Here is a 25,051-nt window from a genome sequence, read left to right on the forward strand (position 1 = left end):
GCTTGCCTTGCTGTGCCCCGAGCGAGAGACTAAGCACAACGATGTGGAAGGGGAGGACTGACTCTGAGCTGAACTCACATGGGCTTCTGAGGGATTACTAAGAGAGACAAACAAGGAGAACTCGAGGGAAATAGACAGGGAAGCCACTGGCACATGGAACAATCATCTGCTTGGGGTATGTCCATACCAGCGAGAGAACAATCGTCTCCTTGAGGTACATCCATACCAAAGAAGGGCAGCAGCTGCTCAAGGAAGCTACAAACATGGCAAGACAGGTAGAAATGGCAACCCAGAGACAATGACTTCAGCTCAGCATCCTGAGGTGGTGGTCAGTTCAGAGGCTGAGATGTCCATTATCTCCAGAGAATGGAGTTCACAAAGCATGGAATGCTTCAAAACAGCAGTCAAGGGCTGTGTGGTCACACAGCTCCATGAAGTCAGAGAACCTCTCCTGGCAGCCCCACAGCACTTAAGTTTAGGCAGAGCTGAGTCTTTTGGAGGGGCAGGGAGCCTGCACACCTGGAGAGACCCCTTAGACTTCAGAAAGAATCCAGTCCAGTTAAAAGAGATTAGAGCATAAACCACTTTAAACAAGCAAATCCTAACTGCCAGGTCTCTGATTCCACTGTCCAAACTCTTCCAGCCCTACCAGGAAACGTTTAATGAAGCAAAGGGCAAGGACAAGAAGTTAAACCTGGCTGAAAGACCTTCTGTGTGTCCACTCAAGCACACAACAGAGATGCACTCCAAAAGAACACCCCCTCACTTCTGCAGAACCCCCCAACTGAACAGAAAGCAGCAGCACCAGGTCTCCACTCTTTAGCCATAGGTTAAATCCAGTAGGTTCTGAATAAGCATTTCAGGCCCAGCAGATCCTGAAGAAAGAGAGAACCAAGCACAACTCACTGATGCTTTGCTGCCATGCCTCTGAAATGCAAGGGCAAGTTAGAAACTAATCAGTGCTTGTCAGCTATGCAATTATCCTGTCCTTTAATTAAAAGCTTTTAAGAGACTTTCAGGTGGCACAGGCTGAGGGAAGCTTGGCCTCTAATTCTCTGTTCTTTAGACAGTTCATGGAATTGAAATTTATGGCTGGTTTCAGTTTAAAGGATCATTTCCAGCCCTATCTGCCTCACTATTTATCACATGCAGTGGTTTAAAATTTTATAGGACATAAATGACAAGAACTTTTGAAGCTTAAATAATGGAGAGTTGAAATTCAGCCCCTTTGGTTTAGGTCATCCCCCACAGAAGGAGAACTTGGCAACAACAGCAAAAATGAAGAGAGAAAGGAGTCTCACTCATCCCCAGAAGAGAAAATGAGAGACAGTGCTAAAGACAGGAAAAGGAGCAAAAGAAGAGGAGGCTCCCAGGTGACCTTCTTGTGGCCTCTCAGGATCTGAAGTGGGCTACAAAAAAGCTGGGGAGAGACTTTTTAGGATATCAGGGAGTGACAGGACTGGAGGGAATGGAGCAAAGCTGGAGGTGGGGAGAGTCAGGCTGGACATGAGGAGGAAGTTCTTCACCATGGGAGTGGTGAGAGGCTGGAATGGGTTGCCCAGGGAGGTGGTTGAGACTCCATCCCTGGAGATGTTTAAGTCCAGGCTGGCTGAGGCTGTGGGCAGCCTGATCTAGGGTAGGGTGTCCCTGCCCATGGCAGGGGGGTTGGAACTGGCTACTCCTTGTGGTCCCTTCCAGCCCTGACTGATTCTATGAAAAGGGTATTCACATCCCAACACATCTGAACGCTGATACTGAAGTGGAAAACAAACAGACAAAAGGCTTGAAAGAGAAGCCAGCAAATCTGAAATGCTTCTAAGTGAAATAACCTGGAAAGGACAGGGAGAAATTTATATCCCATGGCTTTATGCCGACTAAAAGACTGAAGCAGCCTCTGCAAGCCCTGCTCAGCTCAAGAAACCATCTTTACTACAAGGTCTTACACACAGAGTCATACAAATCTGTGGCTGGGCAACAGGGCAACAACAGAGCACTCTGGAGACTTGAATGGGACACTGTGATAGTTACTAGCCCCTGGAATTGACTGACTGTAACCTGATTTCAGAGACTGCCTCAGATCAGCAGGGACCATTCCCACTTGTCAGTCCCTCAGGATCATGTTAAAACAAAACCAAACCCTGGAGGAAAAACTCAGAAGGCTCAAATCCAGGAAAATAATATTAAAAGGCATCACTCACTGCAGGGCAGTTTGAAGTTGCTGACTTCTCTACTGCTAGCAGTACTTGGCTGCTGCAAATGCTGAATACCAGCTGCTCTTTAGGCAGGGATCTCGAGCCCATCCCAAAGGGCCAACACTTGGCTCTGCACAGAATCACAGAATCCTTCTGGTTGGAAGAGACCTTTAAGATCATTAAGTCCAGCTCTTAAGTCAGCACTACCAAGTCCACCACTAACCCATGTCCCTTGGCATCATGTTCACACAGCTTTTCAACCTCTCCAGGAACAGAGGTAGCCTGTTCCAGGGCTTGACAACAACACATTCAGTGAATACCTTCTTCCTAATGTCCAACCTGTATCTCCTAGGCCAATGGGATGAGACTGAACAAGGCCAAGTGCAGGGCTCTACACAGTGGCCACAACAACCCCAAGCAGCACTACAGGCTGGGGACAGAGTGGCTGAGAGCAGCCAGGCAGAGAGGGAGCTGGGGGTGCTGGGAGAGAGGAGCAGAAGCTGAGGCAGCAGTGCCCAGGTGGACAGCAGAGCCAATGGCATCCTGGGCTGGCTCAGGAGCAGTGTGGGCAGCAGGACAAGGGAGGTTCTTGTGCCCCTGTGCTCAGCACTGCTCAGGCCACCCCTGGAGTGCTGTGTCCAGTTCTGGGCTCCTCAGTTCAAGAGAGATGTTGAGGTGCTGGAAGGTGTCCACAGGAGGGCGCCAAAGCTGGGGAGGGGCCTGGAGCAGAGCCCTGTGAGGAGAGGCTGAGGGAGCTGGGGGGGTGCAGCCTGCAGCAGAGGAGGCTCAGGGCAGAGCTCATTGCTGTCTGCAGCTGCCTGCAGGGAGGCTGTAGCCAGGTGGGGTTGGGCTCTGCTGCCAGGCACCCAGCAACAGAACAAGGGGACACAGCCTCAAGCTGTGCCAGGGCAGGTCTAGGCTGGATGTTAGGAAGTTGTTGTCAGAGAGAGTGATTGGCATTGGAATGGGCTGCCCAGGGAGGTGGTGGAGTCTCTGTGGCTGGAGGTGTTGAAGCCAAGCCTGGCTGGGGCACATAGTGCCATGGTCTGGTTGCTTGTTGAGGGCTGGGTGCTAGGTTGGGCTGGCTGAGCTTGGAGGTCTCTTCCAGCCTGGCTGATTCTGAGATTCCTCTGGTACAACTTGAGGCTGTTTTCTCTTGTCCTGTCACTTTCCACTTGGGAGAAGAGATTAATCCCCACTTTGCTGCAGTCTCCTTTAGGTAGCTGTAGGGTGAGCCTGCTTCCTTCCACACTGCAGAATCCCAGTTTCCTCAGCTGCTCCTCCCTGGTGCTCCAGGCCCTCGTACACACACACAAACCTCTCTCTGAACTGGGAACTGCAGCCTGCTCCTCATCCTGCTTCCATGCTTGGCACAGACATACTCTGTTTTCACTGCCAACCTGCAAGGCACTGTGATCTACAACTGCTTAAACATTCTCAGAGTCTTTCCTTCACACTAGGTGCAAGCAACTAAAAAAAGTAAAAAAGCAGAGCTCCAAGGTGTTGAATTCATCTGAGCAATTCCACTCCAGCAACATTCCAAAGGGCTTCCACAGAAGCCAATTCTCACCAGTTGAATGAGCAGGCCAGTTAGGTCTGTCAGGGGTTTGTTGATAAGCAGAAGGTCTTCAGCAGCCTGTGTGTCCCCTCCTGTGCCAGACTTCTGTGCCTTGATAAGAGAAAAGAGAAAGCAACCTTGGTGACTCTTGTGTTATGAGAAACAAATTCAGTCCCTTAGGTGGTCAAAGTTGGAGTGGAAGTTTGAAGCAAACATTTTTTTTACTTTTTATCTGGAGTAGCTTCAAGTGCAAATCAAAGCAGGAAAACCAAGATGACTGCACAGTTAGCACTACCTGACTTGTCCCATAATGCCTTTCTGACTCACCCTGCCCCTTGAGGTATTCAGAACACAGCAAACCAAGTGTTTGACACAGGGAAAACAGAACCTTCAGGTGAGCCAAATCGATGATGAGACTTCAGATTCTGAGTACTGCCATATCCCCCAGCATCACAGAATCAGCCAGGTTGGAAGAGAGCTCCAGGCTCAGCCAGCCCAACCTAGCACCCAGCCCTGCCCAACCAACCAGACCATGGCACTAAGTGCCCCAGCCAGGCTTGGCTTCAACACCTCCAGCCACGGCCACTCCACCACCTCCCTGGGCAGCCCATTCCAATGCCAATCACTCTCTCTGCCAGGAACTTCCTCCTAACAGCCAGCCTAGACCTGCCCTGGCACAACTTGAGGCTGTGTCCCCTTCTTCTGTTGCTGGGTGCCTGGCAGCAGAGCTCAACCCCACCTGGCTACAGCCTCCCTGCAGGGAGTTGTAGCCATCAATGAGCTCTGCCCTGAGCCTCCTCTGCTGCAGGCTAAACAACCCCAGTTCTAACACCCCATCAGAACACAGCACAAGTGGTTTATAACAAGAGATGATGTCTTCGTGGAGCCATATTTCCCCTTTAAAACCATAGAATCAGAGAATGGCTCAGGTTGGAAGGGATCTCAGCATCATCCACCCCAACCTCCCCACCACAGGCAGGGACACCTCTCAACTAGACTCTGCTGCTCAAGGCCTCATCCAGCCTGGCCTTCAACACAGGATCATACAGAACCTCAGAATGTCAGGGGCTGGAAGTGACCTCAAAAGCTCATCCAGTCCAACCCCCCTGCCAGAGCAGGACAAGGAAGCTGGTGAAAGGCCTGGAACACAAACCCTGTGAGGACAGGCTGAGGGAGCTGGGGGTGTTTAGCCTGGAGTCGCCATGGCTGGAGGTGTTGAAGCCAAGCCTGGCTGGGGCACTTAGTGCCATGGTCTGGTTGGTTGGGCAGGGCTGGGTGCTAGGTTGGGCTGGCTGAGCTTGGAGCTCTCTGCCAACCTGGCTGATCCTATGATCGTTGAGGTCTCTTCCAATCCAAACCACTCTAAGCTTCTTTGGTTCCGCTCTGGTCTGAGCACCATGCTGCAAAGAGGCCAAAACCCCCACAGTGGGACCTGGCTGAGCAGCAGGAGCAGGCAGCTGCCAGGAAGAGACTGGCAGCCGCAGGTGCGCCGAGCCCAGCCCGCGCCGTACCTGCAGCGCCTGGCGCACGACGCCGGCCGCGTGGGTCAGCAGGAGGTGCAGCGTGTCCAGCACCGACAGCAGCGGGGCCCTGCCTGTCTCCACGGTGCCCGGGCGCAGGGCCAGCAGCAGGCTGCGGACGTGCTGGGGCAGTCCTGCGCAAAGCGAGACGCACACAGGAGAGAGGCTGTCAGGAGGGCAGCAGTGCGGCAGCAGCCCGGTGGAAAACAGCAGCTGAGAACCCCAAGTTACACAGCAACCAACCACCGAATGGTCGAGGCTGGAAGGGAGCTCAAAGCTCAGCCAGTTCCAGCCCCCTGCCATAGGCAGGGACACCTCCCACTAGAACAGGTCGCTCAAGGACTCATCCAAGGTGGTCCTCAACACTTCCAGGGAGGTTGTGGAGCACAGAATCAAAACCAAAGATCACACTGGGTGATTCTGTGCTCCAGAGCCTCCCTGGGTAACCTGTGCCAGTGTCTCACCTCCCTCATTGCAGAACAGGTCACTCAAGGACTCATCCAACCTGGCCTTGAACAGCTCCAGGGAGGGAGCAGCCACAGCCTCCCTGGAAATCCTGTGCCATACACTACAAACATTCACAGAATCACACAGGAGAATTTTAGAGGTTGGAAGGGACCTCCAGAGACCACTGAGTTCAACCCCCCTGCCAAGGCAGGAATCAGTTTACCACTTGCCCTCCAGGGGGGCTCCAGAGGCTCCAGATGGCACAGTCCAGAGCAAACAGGACCACACCTTGAGTACTGTGTCCAGTTCTGGGCCCCTCAATTCAAGAAAGATGTTGAGGTGCTGGAGCACGTCCAGAGAAGGGCAACAAAGCTGGGGAGGGGCCTGGAACACAAACCCTATGAGGAGAGGCTGAGGGAGCTGGGGGTGTGCAGCCTGCAGAAGAGGAGGCTCAGGGCAGAGCTCATTGCTGTCTGCAGCTGCCTGAAGGGGCATTGTAGCCAGGTGGGGGGTGGCCTCTTCTCCCAGGCAACCAGCAATAGAACAAGGGGACACAGTCTCAAGTTGTGCCAGGGTAGGTCTAGGCTGGATGTTAGGAGGAAGTTCTTCACAGAGAGAGTGATTGGCATTGGAATGGGCTGCCCAGGGAGGTGGTGGAGGCACCGTCCCTGGAGGTGTTCAAGAAAAGACTGGATGAGGCATTTAGTGCCATGGTCTGGTTGACTGGATGGGGCTGGGTGCTAGGTTGGACTGGAGAAAGAGACTCCACACCTCTCTGGGCAGCCTGTGCCAGGGCTCTGGGACCCTTCCAGTTAAAAGGTTCCCACCTTGTGTTGAGCTGGAACCTCCTGTGCTGCAGCTTCCATCCATTGCTGCTTGTCCTATTCCAGGGAGCCCTGGAGCAGGTTGCCCAGAGAGGTTGTGGAGTCTCCTTCCCTGGAGACTTTCCAGACCCAGCTGGATGTGTTCCTGTGTGGCCTGCCCTGGGTGATGCTGCTCTGGCAGGGGGGCTGGACTGGATGAGCTCAGGAGGTCCCTTCCAACCCCTGACATCCTGTGCTGTTAAGATATTCTGGTACTTCCAAGTATGTTTGCAGCATTGCATTTGCTCAGGGGAAAAGTGTTCAGTGACTGCACTTGGGCCAAAGGAATGCAGCACCATTTCTTGCAACCAGGCATTTCTTAAGTGAGGCAAGCAACAACTTATTTAACTTAGAGGGTTTTCTTTTACTCTCTTGATTGGAAAGTTCTGGCAAATACAGCCCACCACAGCATATCACCTCTGGCTCCAGCTCCAGTTGCAATTCATTATAAGACCAGGCAGCTGCAAAAGGAGGCTCCCCAAACCCTCCAGATGCAGTGCAGCAGCTTGCTCACCAAACTTTGCACTTATAAAGACAGGTCTCATGCACAGTCTAAGCTTTGCCTTACTTCCCTGCAACCAAACAACAGACTTGTTCTAACTGCAGTCCATGACTCACCACACACAGGAAAGGGACTGCATCCCAGACCCCCAGCCCCAGCTGTAGGGCATTTGACAAGCCCACTGCTGGCAGCAGAGCACTTCTGCTGCCCAGGGAGCCCTACAGGAACACAACACGTGGCCAACAGCACTTGAGCAGCGTGGACTGTGATGAGCATGTTTGTGTTTTACAACAGATAAAAGGAGCCTTTTGGCCCCTGGTACAGCTGATTGGACAGACTGTGCCCTGATGCCTTCTGGAATGAAAGCAGAAAGGAGATATTTTATTCTCACCTATTAGCAAGAGGGATAAAGGAAAAGAAATCTTCGCTTCCAAATCATAGGAAACATCAAAGCACAGCCTAGGAAGCAATCTTCTAGGCAATCCTTTCATGCCTACCAGCAATTAGAGCATTCAACAAACCTGTCTGCTTCCAGCCAGAGAAGATGCAGGAGCAGGTGTGGATCCTCCAACAATGCCATGTGCAGCCCAGCAGCCAAACCCCCGGCCCAGCAAGAAAGGTCTTCCTTTGTTCCTGTCAACACGTTGCTCTCCTGAGAGCTCTTGTCCCTGTTCCTACCACACCTCCACAGCCCAGGGACATTATCAGACAGACATTCACTAGACTTCCCTTCTTGCTTTTGCCTCTTAAAAGAAAATGATAACAAAAAATAACATATTGGGATGCTCTACTACAGCATTTACAAGGTGTCCAATTCATACTCACAGAATGGTTTTGGTTGGAAAGGACCTTAAAGATCATCCAGTTCCAACCTCCCTGCCATAGGCAGGGACACCTTCCTCTAGCCCAGGTTGCTCAAGACCTCATCCAACCTGGCCTTGAACACCTCCAGGGAGGGGCATTCCTGACCTCCCTGAATGAATGATAGAATCAAGCAGGTTGGAAGAGACCTCCAAGCTCAGCCAGGCCAACCTAGCACCCGGCCAGGCTTCGTGCCATGGTCTAGCTGATTGGACAGGGTTCTCTGTCAGACAGAATTCAGATGATGCTCACGAGCTTGCCCAAAATGAGCTGCAGGAGGAACTAAAGCAGCTCCGAGGCCAACCACCTTACCCCTGCAGAGCCAAGCGCTGCAGCCCTGCCAAGCCAGCCAGAGATGCTGGCAGCTTGCTTCACAGCTACCCCCAGCACTTCTGCTTGCATGTTGTGCCGACACAGACTATGCTCTTCAGCGAAACAAAGGCTGCATTAAGCCCTCCAATGAATGGCAAGAGCCAGACAAAAGGGTCTTCACTAGATTAAAATCTGCTCTTTCTGTGAGATTAGGAATTCTCTGCATTCAACGAGATTCATTCAGTACCAATTCAATAACGACTCTGAGCAGCAAGTCAAAAAAGATCCAGCCTGCAATGACTACCATGTGATAAAACACAGAGGGAATTTATATCCTGGGCTTAATTTAGAACTTAAGTTCTTCTGAAGAGATTGCTGGGTTAATAATAGACTTCCTGTCACCCAAGATTAAACTCTTATCTACTTCAAATATCAGTTCTGCTTTGGCATCAACATTGCCTCCTACCAACATCCTTGAGAGACCACACTCAAGCTTCGAGAGCTGCCTTCTTGACAAAGCCTGTACAGAGCAGACAGGAACAGAATGCAGATGCAGCTCTAAACTGTTGTCACCAACTGACAGCATGCAGCAGCACTAATTGCTCCAGCTGGGCCTGCAAGAGCCCCTGGACTCAGAGCAATAAGGACCAGGCAAGCCTGGCTTCAGAAAATGCTCTGCACTTTCCACTTTTCAAGTGGAGAAATCGACCAGAGTTGATTGCTGCTCCCACCTATGCTCAAAGAATAAGGGGAAAGCCTCCACACATTTCCCTGCTGAGAAGTCTTCCAGAGCATGAGAGCACATGAAATATTTATTCCTACTTTTCTTGGTCTATTTACATCAGTCTCCCCTAGGATGAAAACTTACAAGCACTTGGATTTTCCAGTGACAATCTTCTACCACTGGACCAAAGAGCAAAAGCAAAGGCTAGAGGATGTGTCAAGCAGAACCTGGTGCTGGCTCCTGCAGCAGAACTGAATCCCTGCCACAGTTTCCCTGCATTATTCACTAAGTTTACAACACAAACAAAAGCCAACAACTGCCCAAGGTGGCCTCAGTGTACAACACAACCAAAGGGCTGCGACAGAGGTCAGGACGTTACATGACAGCAAACCTGATTTTGCAGCTATGAGTGGATTAAATTCTGTTGCCTTAAACCTACTTAGTGCTAGGTCAACTGGGTTCCAAGCAAGGCTTTCATTTCAGCCCTGAAAACCATTTATTAGCTTCCTAATTGTATCTGACAGGCTACACAGGGACATCATCGTAATTAGATCTTCATTTATGATCTGTGGCAGCCTGAGCAGCTTGTGCCATCAGTAGCTAACCTGGAGCTTGCAGGACACTGATGCTGTTACCTGGCTACTCACTTTCTCTCAGACTGATCAAATCCACCTGTGCTAACTCAAAGGATTTGAGTTCCACTTCATGGCACTGCCACTGCAATGGGCACTGACAACACAGGACAAACAAGCACCTAGGGCAAATGCAAAGATGCCTGGAGGGGAGGAAGAAGATAGCAATGCTGTGGCTGAGTGGGTAAGAAGGAATATAAGCCTTTGGAGCCTTTCCCCCCTTATTTCACAATCCTGAGTTTCCTCAGCAAACTTCCAGATATCCAAAAGAAAAAAAGCAAAACCAACCTGATCCAAAGGCTGGAGCAGCTCTGCTGTGAGCACAGGCTGAGGGAGCTGGGGGGGTGCAGCCTGCAGAGGAGAAGGCTCCAAGGGGACCTCAGAGCTGCCTACCAGTGCCTGAAGGGATCCTGCAGGAAGGCTGTGGAGGGACTTGTCCTGAGGGTGTCTGAGACAGGCCAAGGGGGAATGGTTTGAAGCTGAGGCACAGCAGGGTCAGACTGGAGCTGAGGAAGAAGTTCTTCAGTAGGAAGGTAATGGGACTCTGAAATAGGCTGCCCAGGGAGGCTGTGGCTGCCTCCTGCCTGGGGGTGTTGAAGGCCAGGCTGGATGAGTCCTTGAGCAGCTGAGATTAGTCGAGAGGTGTCCCTGTGCATGGTGGGGAGGTCGGAGCAGGTGAGCTCTGAGCTGCCTTCCAACCAGGACCATTCAGTGATTCCCAGCTGGAAAACTCATGCCTTCAGTTTGAACTCAGCGTTTTTCCCAAGGAGCTTTCTGCTTCCCACCATTATCAGAGCAATCAGCCAAAGCCTTCAGCCTTAGCTCTGCCTAGCAATCAGATAGGCATTTACAAACCAAAGTGTGTTCTGGTTGGTAGATTGGAAGCATTATCTGCTTTGAAATTGCTGTGTTTACTGAACTAACCTCTCTCCATTAAACTAAGCTTCTCAGCTCCATCATCAGATACCTGCAGAGTGCCTCTCGGACCAGAACAGCACACAACAAAAAGATTTGGAACAGTTTCTCTTACTGCTCCTTTCTCCTCCACCAGTCAGGGCTGAAAATGAGCTATGGCAGCTATGGCAGGCAGCTCCATCAGGCAGCTGTGGCACAGAGTGAGCTGCTTGGCTGGCCCCAGGCACGTATCAGGAACAGCAAAGTGCAGTCCTCTTCCACAGCACCAGCGAGACAAGACTTAAGAACCTGGGGAACCTTTTTTACCTTGTTTTCCCCTCTGAAGCCCTGCAGGCTGGCTGTGACCTTTTGTGCTTCATGCGGAGGGCTCTCAGCAGCAGCCTTGGCTCCCCTGGCATGGCACAGCTCTTTCTCACACCAATGACCATTCCCATCCCTTTCAGGTGGCTCTGTTCTTGAATGTGACAGGATGACACAGGCTATTTTTTGCTCAAAGACTTGACTGCTGCCAGGCCACTTTGACATGATTCTCACTCACCTTTGGGGAGAGCTGACTCCTGGGCTACCCCTGCAACGTTACACGCTGCCACCTGAGTGACTGGCACTTGGCCTCAGACAAACCCACACCTTAATGCTGCTAGAAAAGAATCTGAACTTCAGAGCATGCTAAAAAAGGCTTTGCCTGGAGAGGCTGTGGAGTCTCCTTCTCTGGAGACTTTCAAAGCCCACTGGGTGTGTTCCAGCCCTAGGGTGAGCCTGCTTTGGTGGGGGGGGTGCACTGGACTCCATCTCTGGAGGTGTCTTTCCAACTCCTAAGATTCTGTGACTTCCTCAGCCTCAACCACCACTGACTTCTCACACAAGATGACACTCAGATGAGCAAGTGACACACAACTACTATTTTTAGATGTTTGCAGAGACATCTCTGTGCTCAAGAGCTGAACAACTACTGCAGCAGGCAGGGAGCTGGCAGAGGCTGCAAGATACACACCTGCTAACTGAGAAGCTTCCCTGTCACACTCAAGTGATGCAGAAGGAGGAACTGTAACTGCTGACAAGGGATGAAACAAGTCTGTTTGCATTTATTTTCTGTCTTTTAGAATAGGGAGACAGAAAGAAGACTCTAAACCCCCAAACCTTGTCCTGTGTCACCCAACTATCAGCACAGGCTACAGTGGAAGTGGCTGCCATGCACTGACTGATCCTGTGGGACCAAGACACAGCTCATCTCCTCAGGCAGTGACCACAATGTTGAACTCTGTGGTTACAAACCTAGACCAGAAAACAGGCAAACAGGAAATGAATAGAGAAAAGATCTCTATGGGCCTGCTGGTAAACCTCAGGAGACTATCATCAAGTTTTATGCCTCCTAATTTAATGGCAGTAGAATTCACAGGTGAGAAGGTTTCACATCCATAACCAAGTGCTCTCATAACACAGAATATCAACTCACAGCAGTTAGCTCCACTTTGTTTGTGTCACTGGTTTATGATACAAGAAAGAAAACCAGTACAGAGTGATTCTCCTCTCCCATTCACCTCCTCCAGTTCCTGCCTGAAGGTGGAATGATATCTGCTGGCTTTTCCCCATCTCATTTCCACAGTGAGGGCCCAAGATGCTGGGCTGCAGACTGCATGGTTTAAAAAGAAGCCTTTGTGATTTGAACTTGGGGTACTAAAATTCTCTTCTTTCTGTAAGCTTCACACTTTGGCAAGCCACACGTTGCACTCGTGCCCTTGCTGCACACTAGCCAGCACGCTGAGTTGCCAAGCCCATGCCACACATCACTAACCTGGGACTCTCTCCTCTCCTCAGACGTTATTAGAGACTAATATTACATACACTTGGTAGATCTGGACCTCTGTGCCCTCTCAACTTAAAACTGTCCAATTCTTTCAACCAACATGGGAAAAGAGAGGAGAAAGAGACTGGTAAACAGAAGCCAAGAGAGAGGAAAAGAGACGAAACCTCACGTTCTTAGAAGACTGTGCTAAAAATGACCGCTGTTGTCTTGGCTTTTTATCATCTCACCTTAACAAGGGGCCCAGCATTAATCCCAGTCTCCCAGTGGAATTCCAGTTTCACTGATTACATGGAATCACATTAGTCCCCTCTGATGAAATGGAGATGAGCAGGAATGCTAACAGAGCAAACGTTTGGTAGCTGATAACACAAGCAGAGGCCACTAAAAGCTCTGTAGTCGCAGACGTTATTCTCCATTTCACCTTCAAACGTTACAAGTGGTTGCCATGAAATGTCTGATGTGCTGCCACCCAAAGGGACACAGTTCAGGGGGAGAGAAATCAATGCCAGGCAAGCTAACCTGTATGCAAGATGCTGAAATGCACAACCAGGTCCTTGTTACTAATATGGTCGGCAAAACCCTGCCGCAGAAAGGCACCTGCAGAACCGGAATAAACCCTCGCTGCTCGTCTCTGGGCTCCTGGAAACGACAACTGCAGCAGCACTGACCCCTAACCCCAGTCACTCTGAAAGTGCTCAGGGCTTCTCACTTCTAGAGCTCCATAAACCCATGAAGTCACTATCAGACTGTAACAGGGAGATGAGGGAAACTGACGAGCCCTCATACTGCCTTCAGCCTGCTCGGGTTTGGAGACAGCGAATAACTCATGAGCGTTGCAGACATTCATTAACTGCATGGACACAGAGTGCTAATAAGATGCACCTTCAGCAGCTTGCAGAGGATACTGCAATGAGGCAAGCAGCTGATGTGCTGAAGGCCTGTGCTAACATTCAGAAGGAGCTCAAGAAGCTGAAGAGGAAAAAAAATCCACCAGAGAATCCTTTTGCATTTTAATAAAGGCAAATGCAAAGGAACAAATCCACGAGGGAGCAGAGGTACAAATACACACACTGCATGCTCCACTCCCCTAAACACCTCTGGACGTGCTCCTGTCTGTCACTCTCTGCCTTACACTTTGCAGCTCAATAGACACTATTCTAGATGGACCCCAGGTACTCCTCCTCATAGCCTTTCTGCTGACTCATGCTGCAGAAGCACACTGCTGACTCATGCTCAGCTGCTCTGTTTGGAAGCTCTTCTGCAGGAGGGGGCTCTGTTTCTGTTTTACTGGATCACGTTCCTCACCACCACACAAACATCATTCAGAAATGAGGAGCTGAAAACTGAAGAGCAGCAGAGGAAGCAGAAGGTCTTTTCCTGTAGTGGACACTACCTATTAATAGCTGATAAAGAGAAGGATAAAAAACCCTCAAGTTTGTATGGAATAACTTTCCTGTCTTTCTCAGTGCTCTCAAGGTTCTCTAGCCAGGAAAGAGCTAGGAGAAGTTAACAAAAGTGTCCTTGAGACAGAATCAAATGCATTCCCTTTGCTTCTGCAGCAAGCTCTGCACTGCTATGCCAGCAGGCCAGGTCTGTGCTCTGCTGCACAGGCAGCCCAGCCAGCAGTGCAGGCGTAATGCGAAGCAAGAGCGATGCTATCCATGGATGTATTTCTAAGCAGGTTTATAACTGGTAAAGATCTCCAACAGCAGAAGCTCTCTCTCCATCTTGCAAGCCAGAAGCAACTTCTCAAGAGAAGAGACTTCAGTAACAAAGCACAGTGTAATGAAGACATAGAATAGGTTGTGGACTATGAGCTCCTTATCAGCTTGGGCTGCATCACTGGAGTGAAGCAGAAGCTTCTGACCAGCACAGAGATGCTGTACAGCACATCCTGCCACAGGCCTGAGCAACAAGCAGAGCAAGATCTTGCAGAAGCTCTCCCTGCCTGCAGCCTGCACTGTTCCAGCCAGAGATGGAGCTCACTCCTTTCCAGAGCCATTCTTCACAGCATAACCTAACATTCAGTTAGTCAATTTTTTATCACCTTCTTGGAGAAACAACTTTCTGTAAGTTAAATTTATAACCAAATCAGCAAGGAAGGTGGATGAGGTGCTGGAGAGTGCCTCTCAGTCACAGTGCCACTACCTACCAACTCTGCAGCACACAGATGCATGCCATGCTGGAGTCTGACATAGTGTCAGCTACTGCAGCAGTGGGAAAGTGCAGTAGGAAGAAGACTGAAGCCAAAGCTGACCTACCTGCCTCAAGGAGTCGCCCCAGGTTGGTGCCTGCGTTAGCAACCAGGTTGTTGAGCAGGGCGATTAGAGTCTGCGCCGTGTTCCCCAGGACTCGGTCTTGGTGCTCCTGAAAGAGAACAGAGCAAGCAAGTTTGCCTTTTGCAAGGGTGGCAGACTCCTTCCTTCCAAGGATGTAACAGCACAACAACATTACTCTCAATCCCTGAGAGGGATGATACTCCTCCTTGACTCTGCTCTGATGAGACCCCAGCAGAAGGGCCCAGAGCTGGTGGAGTCAGCCCAGAGGAGGGCACAGAGGTGATCCAAGGGCAGCAGCAGCTCTGCTGTGAGCATAGGCTGAGGGAGCTGGGGGGGTGCAGCCTGCAGAGGAAAAGACTTCAGGAAGATCTGAGAGCTGCCTTCCAATACCTGAAGGGGTCCTATAGGAAGGCTGCAGAGGGACTCATCCTGAGGGTGTCTAGGGACAGGCCAAGGGGGAATGGTTTGAAGCTGAGGCACAGCAGGGTCAGACTGGAGCTGAGGAAGAAGTTCTTGAGTGTGAGGGTGGTGGAATAGGCTGCCCAGGGAGGCTGTGTCTGCCTCCTGCCGGGGGGTGTTCAAGACCAGGCTGGATGAGTCCCTGGGCAGCTGAGTCTAGCTGAGAGGTGTCCCTGGGTACGGTGGGGAGGTTGGAGCAGACGAGCTCTGAGCTCCCTTCCAAGCTGAGCCATTCTAGGATTCTGTGATACTCTTTTCAGACTGATAAGCCACAGTAAGCCTCAAAAGCTGTCGGCTTTATTTGTATACTTTCATAAGTGCAGGATGAATTTCACCTGCACATTAAAGAGCTGTTTCTGCACTGAATTGCATCACTTATGATGCCTTTCTTCTGCTGATGATTGCTCCAGTGATTTCTCACCATTTTCTGAGACCACAGCCATCAGAAGGCAGTGCCAAGTTTTATAAAGGAATTTATTCTCCTCTGTTGTAGTTAATCCACTTGCACAGTGAACCCAAAAAGGGTGGATAAGGGAGGCCAATCAAAGCACTAATTCATCTATACTAGTGACAGCAGTAACTCAGAGTAGCTCCTGAGAAGCCAAAACAGCAGCAGCTTTTCTATACCTGAGTCTAGACATAAGCCTGAGCACATTTCAAATCTGCAGGGAAGGTTCAGAATGTATTTTATTGGATCTCTGACACTCAAAGACAAATAGCAAGACATCCAAAGGGAAAATGACACCTAGAGAAAGCTGTCAGATTTCACATGTTGTGGACTTGCCCCATGCTCCTCAAGACTGCTATCTGCCCCTTGCCCATCACACCTCTCAAGGTACTGACACCACTCCACTGCTGCTCTGCCATAGAACGTTTCATCCATCCTGATGACAGCAGGACTTGGGAAACAGTTACATCTTAAGTTGAGCAAGCTGAAAGATTAATTGTCTGAAGTATTTCAGATGACAAAAATGCCTTCAGCTCTGGAGTACAAAGGAACACTCCCCCAGAGTCCATTGAGCAGACAAGTGCTGGTGTCCAACAACTGCTCACTGCCTCCTTCTCTTTGTTCAGCTGTGTCTGACCTTCTGTCTCAGACCTATGATTCCAAACAGCAGCAACCTATCCTGGTTTGGGATAACCCTGGTTTGGGTTCCTCTGTGCCTATCTGTCCAGGTCTCACTGGATGCCCACACAGCCTGCAGCTCTATCAGCCAAGCCTCTCAGTTTGGTGTCATCAGCAAACTTGCTTAGCAGACACACTCTGTCTGTGCCCTCAGCAATGTCACTGATGAGGATGTTGAACAGGACTGGACCCAGCACTGGTCCCTGAGGGACTCACTGGTTACAGCTCTCCAGCTGGACCTAGCACCACTGATCACCACTCTTTGAACTCTGCCTTGTAACCAGTTCCTAACCCACCTCACTGCCTGCTCTTCCATCCCACACTTCCTGAGCTTGCTCACTAGAATATCATGGGAGACAGAGTCAAAGGCCTTACTAAGGTCAAGGTAGACTACATCCACTGCTCTCCCTGAAACAACCCAAACCCTAAACATAAACACATATCCAAGAACCTATTTCCTTGCCACAGCACTGAGATGTTACAATAAACATCTGTTCCTCTGAAGGTTTGAAAACCCAGCCTGATGAATTCAGCAGCCCCGTTGGAAAGTGTAAACACTACAGCCTTCAAAAGAGAAGGTAATCAATACAGAGAGAGATCCCATCAAGCCATGCTACTAAAAATAAATGTGAAGCTCTCTCCTACAGGTAGCTGAAGGGTAAGGAGAACATTCTTTTCCCCCAAAAGATCAACACCACATTTACCCAGCAGTTATCACAACCTCTTATTAATGGCCACAAAGAACATTTGGAAAGCACCAGAGGAAATAGCAAGTCACTGCCTGTGCTGTTAGAGACAACACAGACAGCAGGGGGAGAAAAAAAATCAATGGAAGCAAGAAAAAATACTCTGCAAGTGCCAAGAAGAGAACTGACTCCAACACTCCCTTTGCAAGTACAACCTTTCCACTACTGCCCCATCTATCCGCAGCGAGCACCTCCCAGCACAGCTCCCTTTTGAGCCATGCTCTTAGAAGGGAAGCTGCTGGTTGCTTATGACAGCAATCCTTTGTGTTTGCCAGCTTAGGAGCACTGAAATGAGGCCACCTCGGCCTTCAGGGGACAGCAATCACACTGCACAAGCCTCTGCTGGAAGATGCTTATGCTTTTACTTCTGTCAAGTGACATGGAACAAACTCTATCATACCCTGAACAAACACCGACTAGAATGCAATCACAGCATGGATCTGGTTGGAAGAGACCTCCAAGCTCATCCAGTCCAACCCTCAACCCAGCCCTGAAGGGTCAACACTAAACCATAACCTTAAGCACCAGCTCCACAGGCTGCTGGAACATCTTCAGGGATGGTGACTCCAGCCCTGCCCTGGGCAGACCATTCCCATGGTTAAGAATCCTTCCAGTGAAGAAGCATTTCCTAATATGCAGCCTGAACCTCCCCTGGTGCAGCCTGGAACCATTTCCACTGCTCCTATTGCTTACAAGCAAGGAGCAGAGGCTGCTCCCTCCTCACTCCAACCTCCCTTCAGGGAGTTGTAGAGAGCAATGAGGTCTCCTCTCAGCTTCCTCTTCTCTAACCTGAACACCCCCCAGCTCCCTCAGATGCTCCTCATAGGCCACTTGCTCCAGGCCCTTCATGAGCCTCATTGCCCTTCTCTGGACAGGCTCCAGCACCTCAATGTCCTTCCTACAAACAGCAGAGGAACCCTGAGGAAGGCAAAGTGCCTTACAGATGGTAAGCTCAGGTGCACTCCTACTCTTCCCCGTGGATGGCTTGGAGAAGAGACTAGGTGTCAAGAAGCCACCACTGACTGCCATCAGACTTGACTGCAGAGGCTCACCTGCAAGTATGTACCTTGCTGGCAGCCTGCGGAGGAGCCAAAGCTGCTCTGATGTGCGTGCGCAGCGCCGCGGAGCGTGGAGGTTTAATGATCAGAGTGCTTGGCAGCTCTAATCAAACACAGCTTTTGCCAGCAGAGATAATTAGAATGGAAGCAGCAAAATTCGAGTGTTTGGCAACACAGATGAAACAACTTCATTAAAATGTACAGCCCCGGCGAATGAAAGGCAGCAAAGCAGTGGACCCTGAAGAATCAGCCTCCTCAAAACTAATTGCTTCGGTGCTTAAAAAGGACAGCTATGAAATACCAAGGGCATAACAAGGAAATACTGGGATAAAAAAGGAAGCAGAGAAGATAAATCAGGCTTTTCAAACAGGCCTGCACTGTATTTAGGCCATTAAACTTTTCATTCCGAGGCTGAAGGGTTGTAAGGTAACAAAAGGAATCAGCTGAAGTAGTTTCTTAAAGCCCCCGAGGTAAGAGGGTGGGAATTAGCAAAGAGGGAGCATCAATCTTGGCGAGATGCTATGGCTGGAGCTGCCATGGCTCTTCCTCTAACTAGATTAGGATTTACAACGGCACAGGCAAACCACAGTGCTTTAATTACGTTTCAGATAACAAAAGAGGCAGCAGTTGTGACAAGGACTTAGCAGCTGGGGAGACTTCACTTACAGGCCTCCTCCTCCTGCATCTAAGAATCCAGATGAGAGTGCACTAAGTGCTAGCACAGAACCACAAACTGGTAGGGGCTGGAAGGGACCCTCCAGAGATCAGCCCAACCCCCGCTGCTACGGCAGGATCAGCCAGGGCAGGTCAGGCAGGAACACAGAGAGGCAGCTCTGGAACGTCTCTGGGGATGGTCATGGTCGTGCAGTAAAGAGCAACCTCTGATCTGAGAAAGCATCTCTGCAGGAATCCTGCTTCTCAGGTGCAGCAAACAGGTAAAGATCACAACTCTTGCAAGCCAAACAGAAACCTCTGGTGGAACACCCAGTAACTACATACATACACTGATTGATATCTGTATTCTTAGGCCCCAAGTGCCTAGAAAAAGTTGATAAAGAACAGGGAGACAGAGGTAATTTCGATGCAGGGAGAAAGGATACCACTCCTAGAAGCCTAGGGTGGCAGGTACCAATGGCAGGAGCGTTGGTCCCAGATGTTGTCCTCCCAGCCAATGCAGCACCTGATGCCTCCATTCTTGTTTGGAGAAGATCTGGTTTTGAGAAGTGTACAATTCACAGGTGCCTTCCTTTGCTCTACCTAAGTTCAGCTTTTCACTGACCTAGAAACCTTTTTCTTCTGGCACTCCTCTCTTGCACACTTTCCCTCCCTTTAGACCCCCTCTTATCCTGGAAACGAGCATGCAGCTCCCCCTGCAGTAACGGCCAGAATCTGAGAGGGCAGGAGGAGGAAAGGTGACATGTACAACAAACGGCTCCAGAGATGCTGCCTCTGCTGAAGGAAAAGATGAAACCAGCTGCTGTGAAGGGGATCCAAGCACTCCACTTGTGCAACATCAAGAATGTAAATAAGGGCAGAGTCTTTCCTCACTTCATTCCCAACCCCTATGGAAGGGACACGTGAGCAAGAAGGGTATTTTAAACACAACCTATTAACAGACCTACCAACTACCTTTCCCCCTTTAAGAAAACAACCTCATACTACTGCAGATGGATGTCCTAGGAAATCCACATCCCAGTCTTCCCCCACTCCAGCCATTCCTATAGCAGCAAGCTACAGCTTCCTTCAGCTGCAGGAGGGTGGTGCTAACAACGCTCCTCAAGTGCTGAGGGGTAATGGAGCCAGCACTGCTCTGCCACCAGAGAGAAGGAAGCCCTTTCATGTTCCTGCCCTGGGCTTAGACAAGCAATTATGCTGTAAGCAAACTATATTCCTCCTAAGACACTAGGCAGACAAGGCAAGAGAAATTATGAACTGATTGCTCTAAGTGAAAACTCTGTCTAGTAGAAGACTGTGTTTATTAAGGGTAAATGAAACACTGTTAAATCTCCCTGCCCATCATCACAGTGCTGCTACACTCAATAAACAGGAACTCCACTCAGAGGTACTCCACAGAAACAGGTGGGGTTGGGCTCTGCTGCCAGGCACCCAGCAACAGAAGAAGGGGACACAGCCTCAAGTTGTGCCAGGGCAGGTCTAGGCTGGATGTTAGGAGGAAGTTGTTGGCAGAGAGAGTGATTGGCATTGGAATGGGCTGCCCAGGGAGGTGGTGGAGTGGCTGTGGCTGGAGGTGTTGGAGCAGAGCCTGGCTGGGGCAGTGAGTGCCATGGTCTGGTTGGTTGGGCAGGGCTGGGTGCTAGGTTGGGCTGGCTGAGCTTGGAGGTCTCTTCCAGCCTGGTTGATTCTGTGGTTCTATGAATTTAAGGCTACATCACACACACACACTCCCCCCTTTTCTTGCAAAAGAGTTAACTCTGACATACCAAATTCCAATCAAACTATCCTAGAGGCACTGAAAAAAAAGAATCACTTCATGCTCCTTGTTGTTTCAAAACAGAGCTAAATTTCTGCATCCCTCCAAGGTCCAAGACTTCCAGAAGAACATTCCCGGCGCACGCTGCCCGCAGCCCCCAGGGCTGCACTCCCACACGGAGCTCTTTCATTTCTCCTGAGCACAAACCCAGGCCAGAAGGCTCCACCAGAGGGCAAATTGAATACACACCAACTGAAGCAACTTAGCAGCTAGTACAACACCTTGCCTAGCAGTCGAAAGCCTTATTCTGAGCTTCGAAACCCAGCGCCAGCCATTCCCTCTTGGTGGCTCTTTACCTGCCTGCTCCCTCCCCCGTGTGCCCTGCTGCTGAGCAGGCTGCCTGCTGCCCCGAGGGCTGCCTTTCTCCTCTGCAGCCCATGCCACTCAGAGCAGCAATTTCACCCTCAGCTCCAGAACCCTCTCAGTGAAGTCTACATCCAAACTGGAATAGCACTAGGAAACAGCAGGTAACCCAAACATGCCTCCCCTCAAATGACACATTTGGTCCTGGAAACCATGAAGCCATGACCAGCACCTGCAGGCAAGCTACCAGCAGAAAGAAGTTTCATTCTCATATCATAGAATCAACCAGGTTGGAAGAGAGCTCCAAGCTCAGACAGCCCAACCTAGCACCCAGCCCTGCCCAACCAACCAGACCATGGCACTAAGTGCCCCAGCCAGGCTTGGCTGCAACACCTCCAGGCACAGAGACTCCACCACCTCCCTGGGCAGCCCATTCCAATGCCAATCACTCTCTCTGCCAACAACTTCCTCCTAACATCCAGCCTAGACCTTCTCTGGCACAGCTTCAGACTCTGTCCCCTTGTTCTGTTGCTGGGTGCCTGGCAGCAGAGCCCAACCCCACCTGGCTACAGCCTCCCTGCAGGCAGCTGCAGACAGCAATGAGCTCTGCCCTGAGCCTCCTCTGCTGCAGGCTGCTCCCCCCCAGCTCCCTCAGCCTCTCCTCACAGGGCTGTGCTCCAGGCCCCTCCCCAGCTTTGGCGCCCTCCTGTGGACACCTTCCAGCACCTCAACATCTCTCTTGAATGGAGGAGCCCAGCACTGGACACAGCACCCGAGGATACTTTCAGATCAAAGTGTCATTTTGATGTTAAAAGAGGCATAAAATAACTCAGAGAACTCTGGAAAAGAACACAGAGAAATGAAAGCATCACCAAAAGAACACCCCCAAATCATCAGTCCACTGGGTTAAGATAGCACAGAGCCACGTTCCAAAGGAACTTTGCCAGAAGACAGGGGCTCAGTAACAGCTGAGGGAGTTAATTGTTTAATTACTCAAAAGCCATTTCACAGTTACCCACATCAGTACTTTGCCTCATTTCATTCAGCCTATCCCTCCTCAATAGTTAGTCAGGCTGGAAAAAAAGCATGTGCAATAGATGTGAGAGGGAATGAAAGGATGAAAGGGAAAAACAGCTAAAATATAGCTGAAAAGCTGGTAAGGGGAATGTCACAAAAGGCAGGGAGAGCAGAGTAGGTATCATTAGCCATTTCCATAGCCTAATGGAACACGCAACTTGCGGTCTGTCACTAGGAGTAGATCCGTGGCAAAGAGCCCAAATGAGGTCTGAGAAAGGATAATGTATCTTTAATGACTGAAATAGCAAGAAAATTAAATCTAATCATGTTTCATTAAACATACTCTAGCTCCCATTTTTCCTGAGTTATTTTATTATCATTTCCCAACCGTCTGTTGAAATAACCTCTTAGAGCAGTTTAATTCCCCATCATAAACAAGTCTCACTGCTCACAATGAACTCCCCTGGGATTAGCCAGAGGAGATGGAAAAACCTAAACCTTGCCAATCCTGCAGCCACCAAGGTAACCACTCAGGGAGACAAAGATTTTTGCTTTCCTATTTGTGGCAGAGATCATTAAGATATAATTAGAAATGAATTCACGAGTAATAGAGGCTCTGTTAGGAAGATACCATTTGCCCAACAAGCATCTTCTGTGCCAGCCTTTAATAAGAAGGGCAGCAGGCATAATCCCCACTTCACTCTCTGGAGAGTTCTGCATTAAATGGACTGCATTAGACATCCCTCTCACTCCCCCCTTTTTAATGGAATCCTATTCAGGCATCCCAGTGTTTTCTCAGGCTCCATTGTTACCATCAAAACTGCTGCTCTGTTTGCTTTCAGCAATGTGCTCCTGCAGTGCCATCCAGATGTGAGCCCTAAAGAGAGCTACGTGCAGGGAATTTAAATCCCACTCCACAACTTGTTACAGGGCAGCCAAATGTGGAACTCCACAACAAAGAGTAACAAATGAATTGGACTGCTTGCAGGATAATCCTTGGCTCTCCCAAGCAGTGAACACAGTTAACAACCCTCGTACACATCCTTTCTGCTTCAGTGGAATAAAGGATGCAGCAGGGGAAAAAAGCATGCTTCACTCTAAGTAACTGAAAGACATCTGCTTTGTGCTTGTACACCATCTAATTTATTGCCAAGCTCCTATCAAATGAAATGACATAGCAAAAGAAAATGGAAACCAACCCAGCTGCTCACATACCTGCCACAGGGACCAATTCGTGGCCATCGCAAATGGTATAGAATCAACCAGGCTGGAAGAGAGCTCCAAGCTCAGCCAGCCCAACCTGGCACCCAGCCCTGCCCAACCAACCAGACCATGGCACTGAGTGCCTCAGCCAGGCTTGGCTTCAACACCTCCAGCCATGGCCACTCCACCACCTCCCTGGGCAGCCCATTCCAATGCCAATCACTCTCTCTGACAACAACTTCCTCCTAACATCCAGCCTGGACCTTCTCTGGCACAGCTTGAGGCTCTGTCCCCTTGTTCTGTTGCTGGGTGCCTGGCAGCAGAGCCCAACCCCATCTGGCTACAGCCTCCCTGCAGGCAGCTGCAGGCAGCAATGAGCTCTGCCCTGAGCCTCCTCTGCTGCAGGCTGCACACCCCCAGCTCCCTCAGCCTCTCCTCACAGGGCTCTGCTCCAGGCCCCTCCCCAGCTTTGGCGCCCTCCTGTGGACACCTTCCAGCACCTCAACATCTCTCTGCAATGGAGGAGCCCAGAACTGGACACAGCACTCCAGGGGTGGCCTGAGCAGTGCTGAGCACAGGGGCACAAGAACCTCCCTTGTCCTGCTGCCCACACTGCTCCTGAGCCAGCCCAGGATGCCATTGGCTCTGCTGCCCACCTGGGCACTCTGCTGCCTCCTCTTCAGCTCCTCTCTCCCAGCACCCCCAGGTCACTCTGCCTGGCTGCTCTCAGCCACTGTCCCCAGCCTGTAGCACTGACAGAGTGAGAACTGCCAGCCACCGCTGTCTGCAGCACTGTTTGAGCAGGTGGCTGTGTTATGTGGCAGGCAGGGGGTGAGAGGAGCCAGCTATATGAAGAAGAAAGACAACAGTTCTAGGGCACAATTCTGCCTCCTGTACCTATATGAGCAGTAAAGAAATACTTGCTTGAATCAAGCAAGGGGCAGAATCTAAACCTTTTCCTACCTACAGAGGACTCAAAAGACAAACCTATGAGAAAAAAAACACTACCAAAACTTCAGCTGAGTCTTTGAGATGCTGCTGCTGCTGCTGTAATTAGAAAGTCTCAGTGGGTAAATTAAGACTGGCTCATGGTAGGCTTATTTCTGCATGTATTTGGCTATAAATCTCCTTTAGCAAAGCAATGGATTCCAAGCTTGCCTATTAAAACATTTTAAGCACTAAATCTATTTAGAAACTAAGCACCTAAGACAATAAGTAAATTGCTGCAGTTAAATCCAGAAAGCTGAAAGCAGAACATTAAGATTGAAGCTGTTTTGCCTTGTGCCAGACTGATATTCTAAAATCTAATTATCATCCTGCAACACAAACTCCTGGGGAAGGCTCTACCAGGTGGAATGCACTGCATGTGGCTGAGACCAAAGCAGACACATCTGTAGAGCTCAGATGCCAAATGTGGACCCATTCAATGTTCTTTGCCAAGCTCTGCTGTGGAGCAGACAATAACTGATGACCTCAGCCATGCAGCTGGTCAACAAACCTGCACTCAGCAGCTGCTGCATTGCTGCACCAGCATTCACTTCGATGAGATACACCTCCACTGGTCCACAGCAAAAAGCTGGCCATGAGAGCAACAGCTTCTGGGCTGAGGAGGATGCAGCTCAGCCTCACTTCAGGAAGCATTTTTCTTCAAATGCTGTGCTCCAGGCCCCTCCCCAGCCTTGCTGCCCTTCTCTCAACACCTTCCAGCACCTCAACATCTCTCTTGAATGGAGGAGCCCAGAACTGGACACAGCACTCAAGGTGCTGAGCACAGGGGCAGAAGAACCTCCCTTGTCCTGCTGCCCACACTGCTCCTGAGCCAGCCCAGGATGCCATTGGCTCTGCTGCCCACCTGGGTACTGCTGCCTCAGCTTCAGATATTCCTTCTTCGTTAATACATTTGGTTTGCAACATTCCACAGACAAAACCACCACAGTTTTTATGCCCAAAGGCAGGATAAGGGGCACTGGATGGAAGCTAAGCCACAGGAAGTTTAATTCAAACATGAGGAGGATTTTTTTCACTGTGAGGGTGACAGA

General features: G+C 50.2%; 1 protein-coding gene across 1 annotated transcript in view; it reads right to left on the minus strand.

Annotated features, from left to right (window-relative positions):
- Positions 1 to 25,051, minus strand: part of ULK4 (unc-51 like kinase 4) — a 114,746-nt gene that overhangs the window by 39,799 nt on the left and 49,896 nt on the right. Inside the window, exons 32-34 of the mRNA XM_064169733.1 lie at positions 14,592 to 14,697; positions 5,262 to 5,404; positions 3,763 to 3,861 (exon numbers count right to left, since the gene is read on the minus strand). Coding sequence (XP_064025803.1) covers positions 3,763 to 3,861; positions 5,262 to 5,404; positions 14,592 to 14,697 — 348 coding nt within the window. The remainder of the gene's footprint in view (positions 1 to 3,762; positions 3,862 to 5,261; positions 5,405 to 14,591; positions 14,698 to 25,051) is intronic.

The sequence above is a fragment of the Pogoniulus pusillus genome, chromosome 32 (genome assembly GCF_015220805.1).
Source record: "Pogoniulus pusillus isolate bPogPus1 chromosome 32, bPogPus1.pri, whole genome shotgun sequence".
Lineage (NCBI taxonomy): Eukaryota > Metazoa > Chordata > Aves > Piciformes > Lybiidae > Pogoniulus > Pogoniulus pusillus.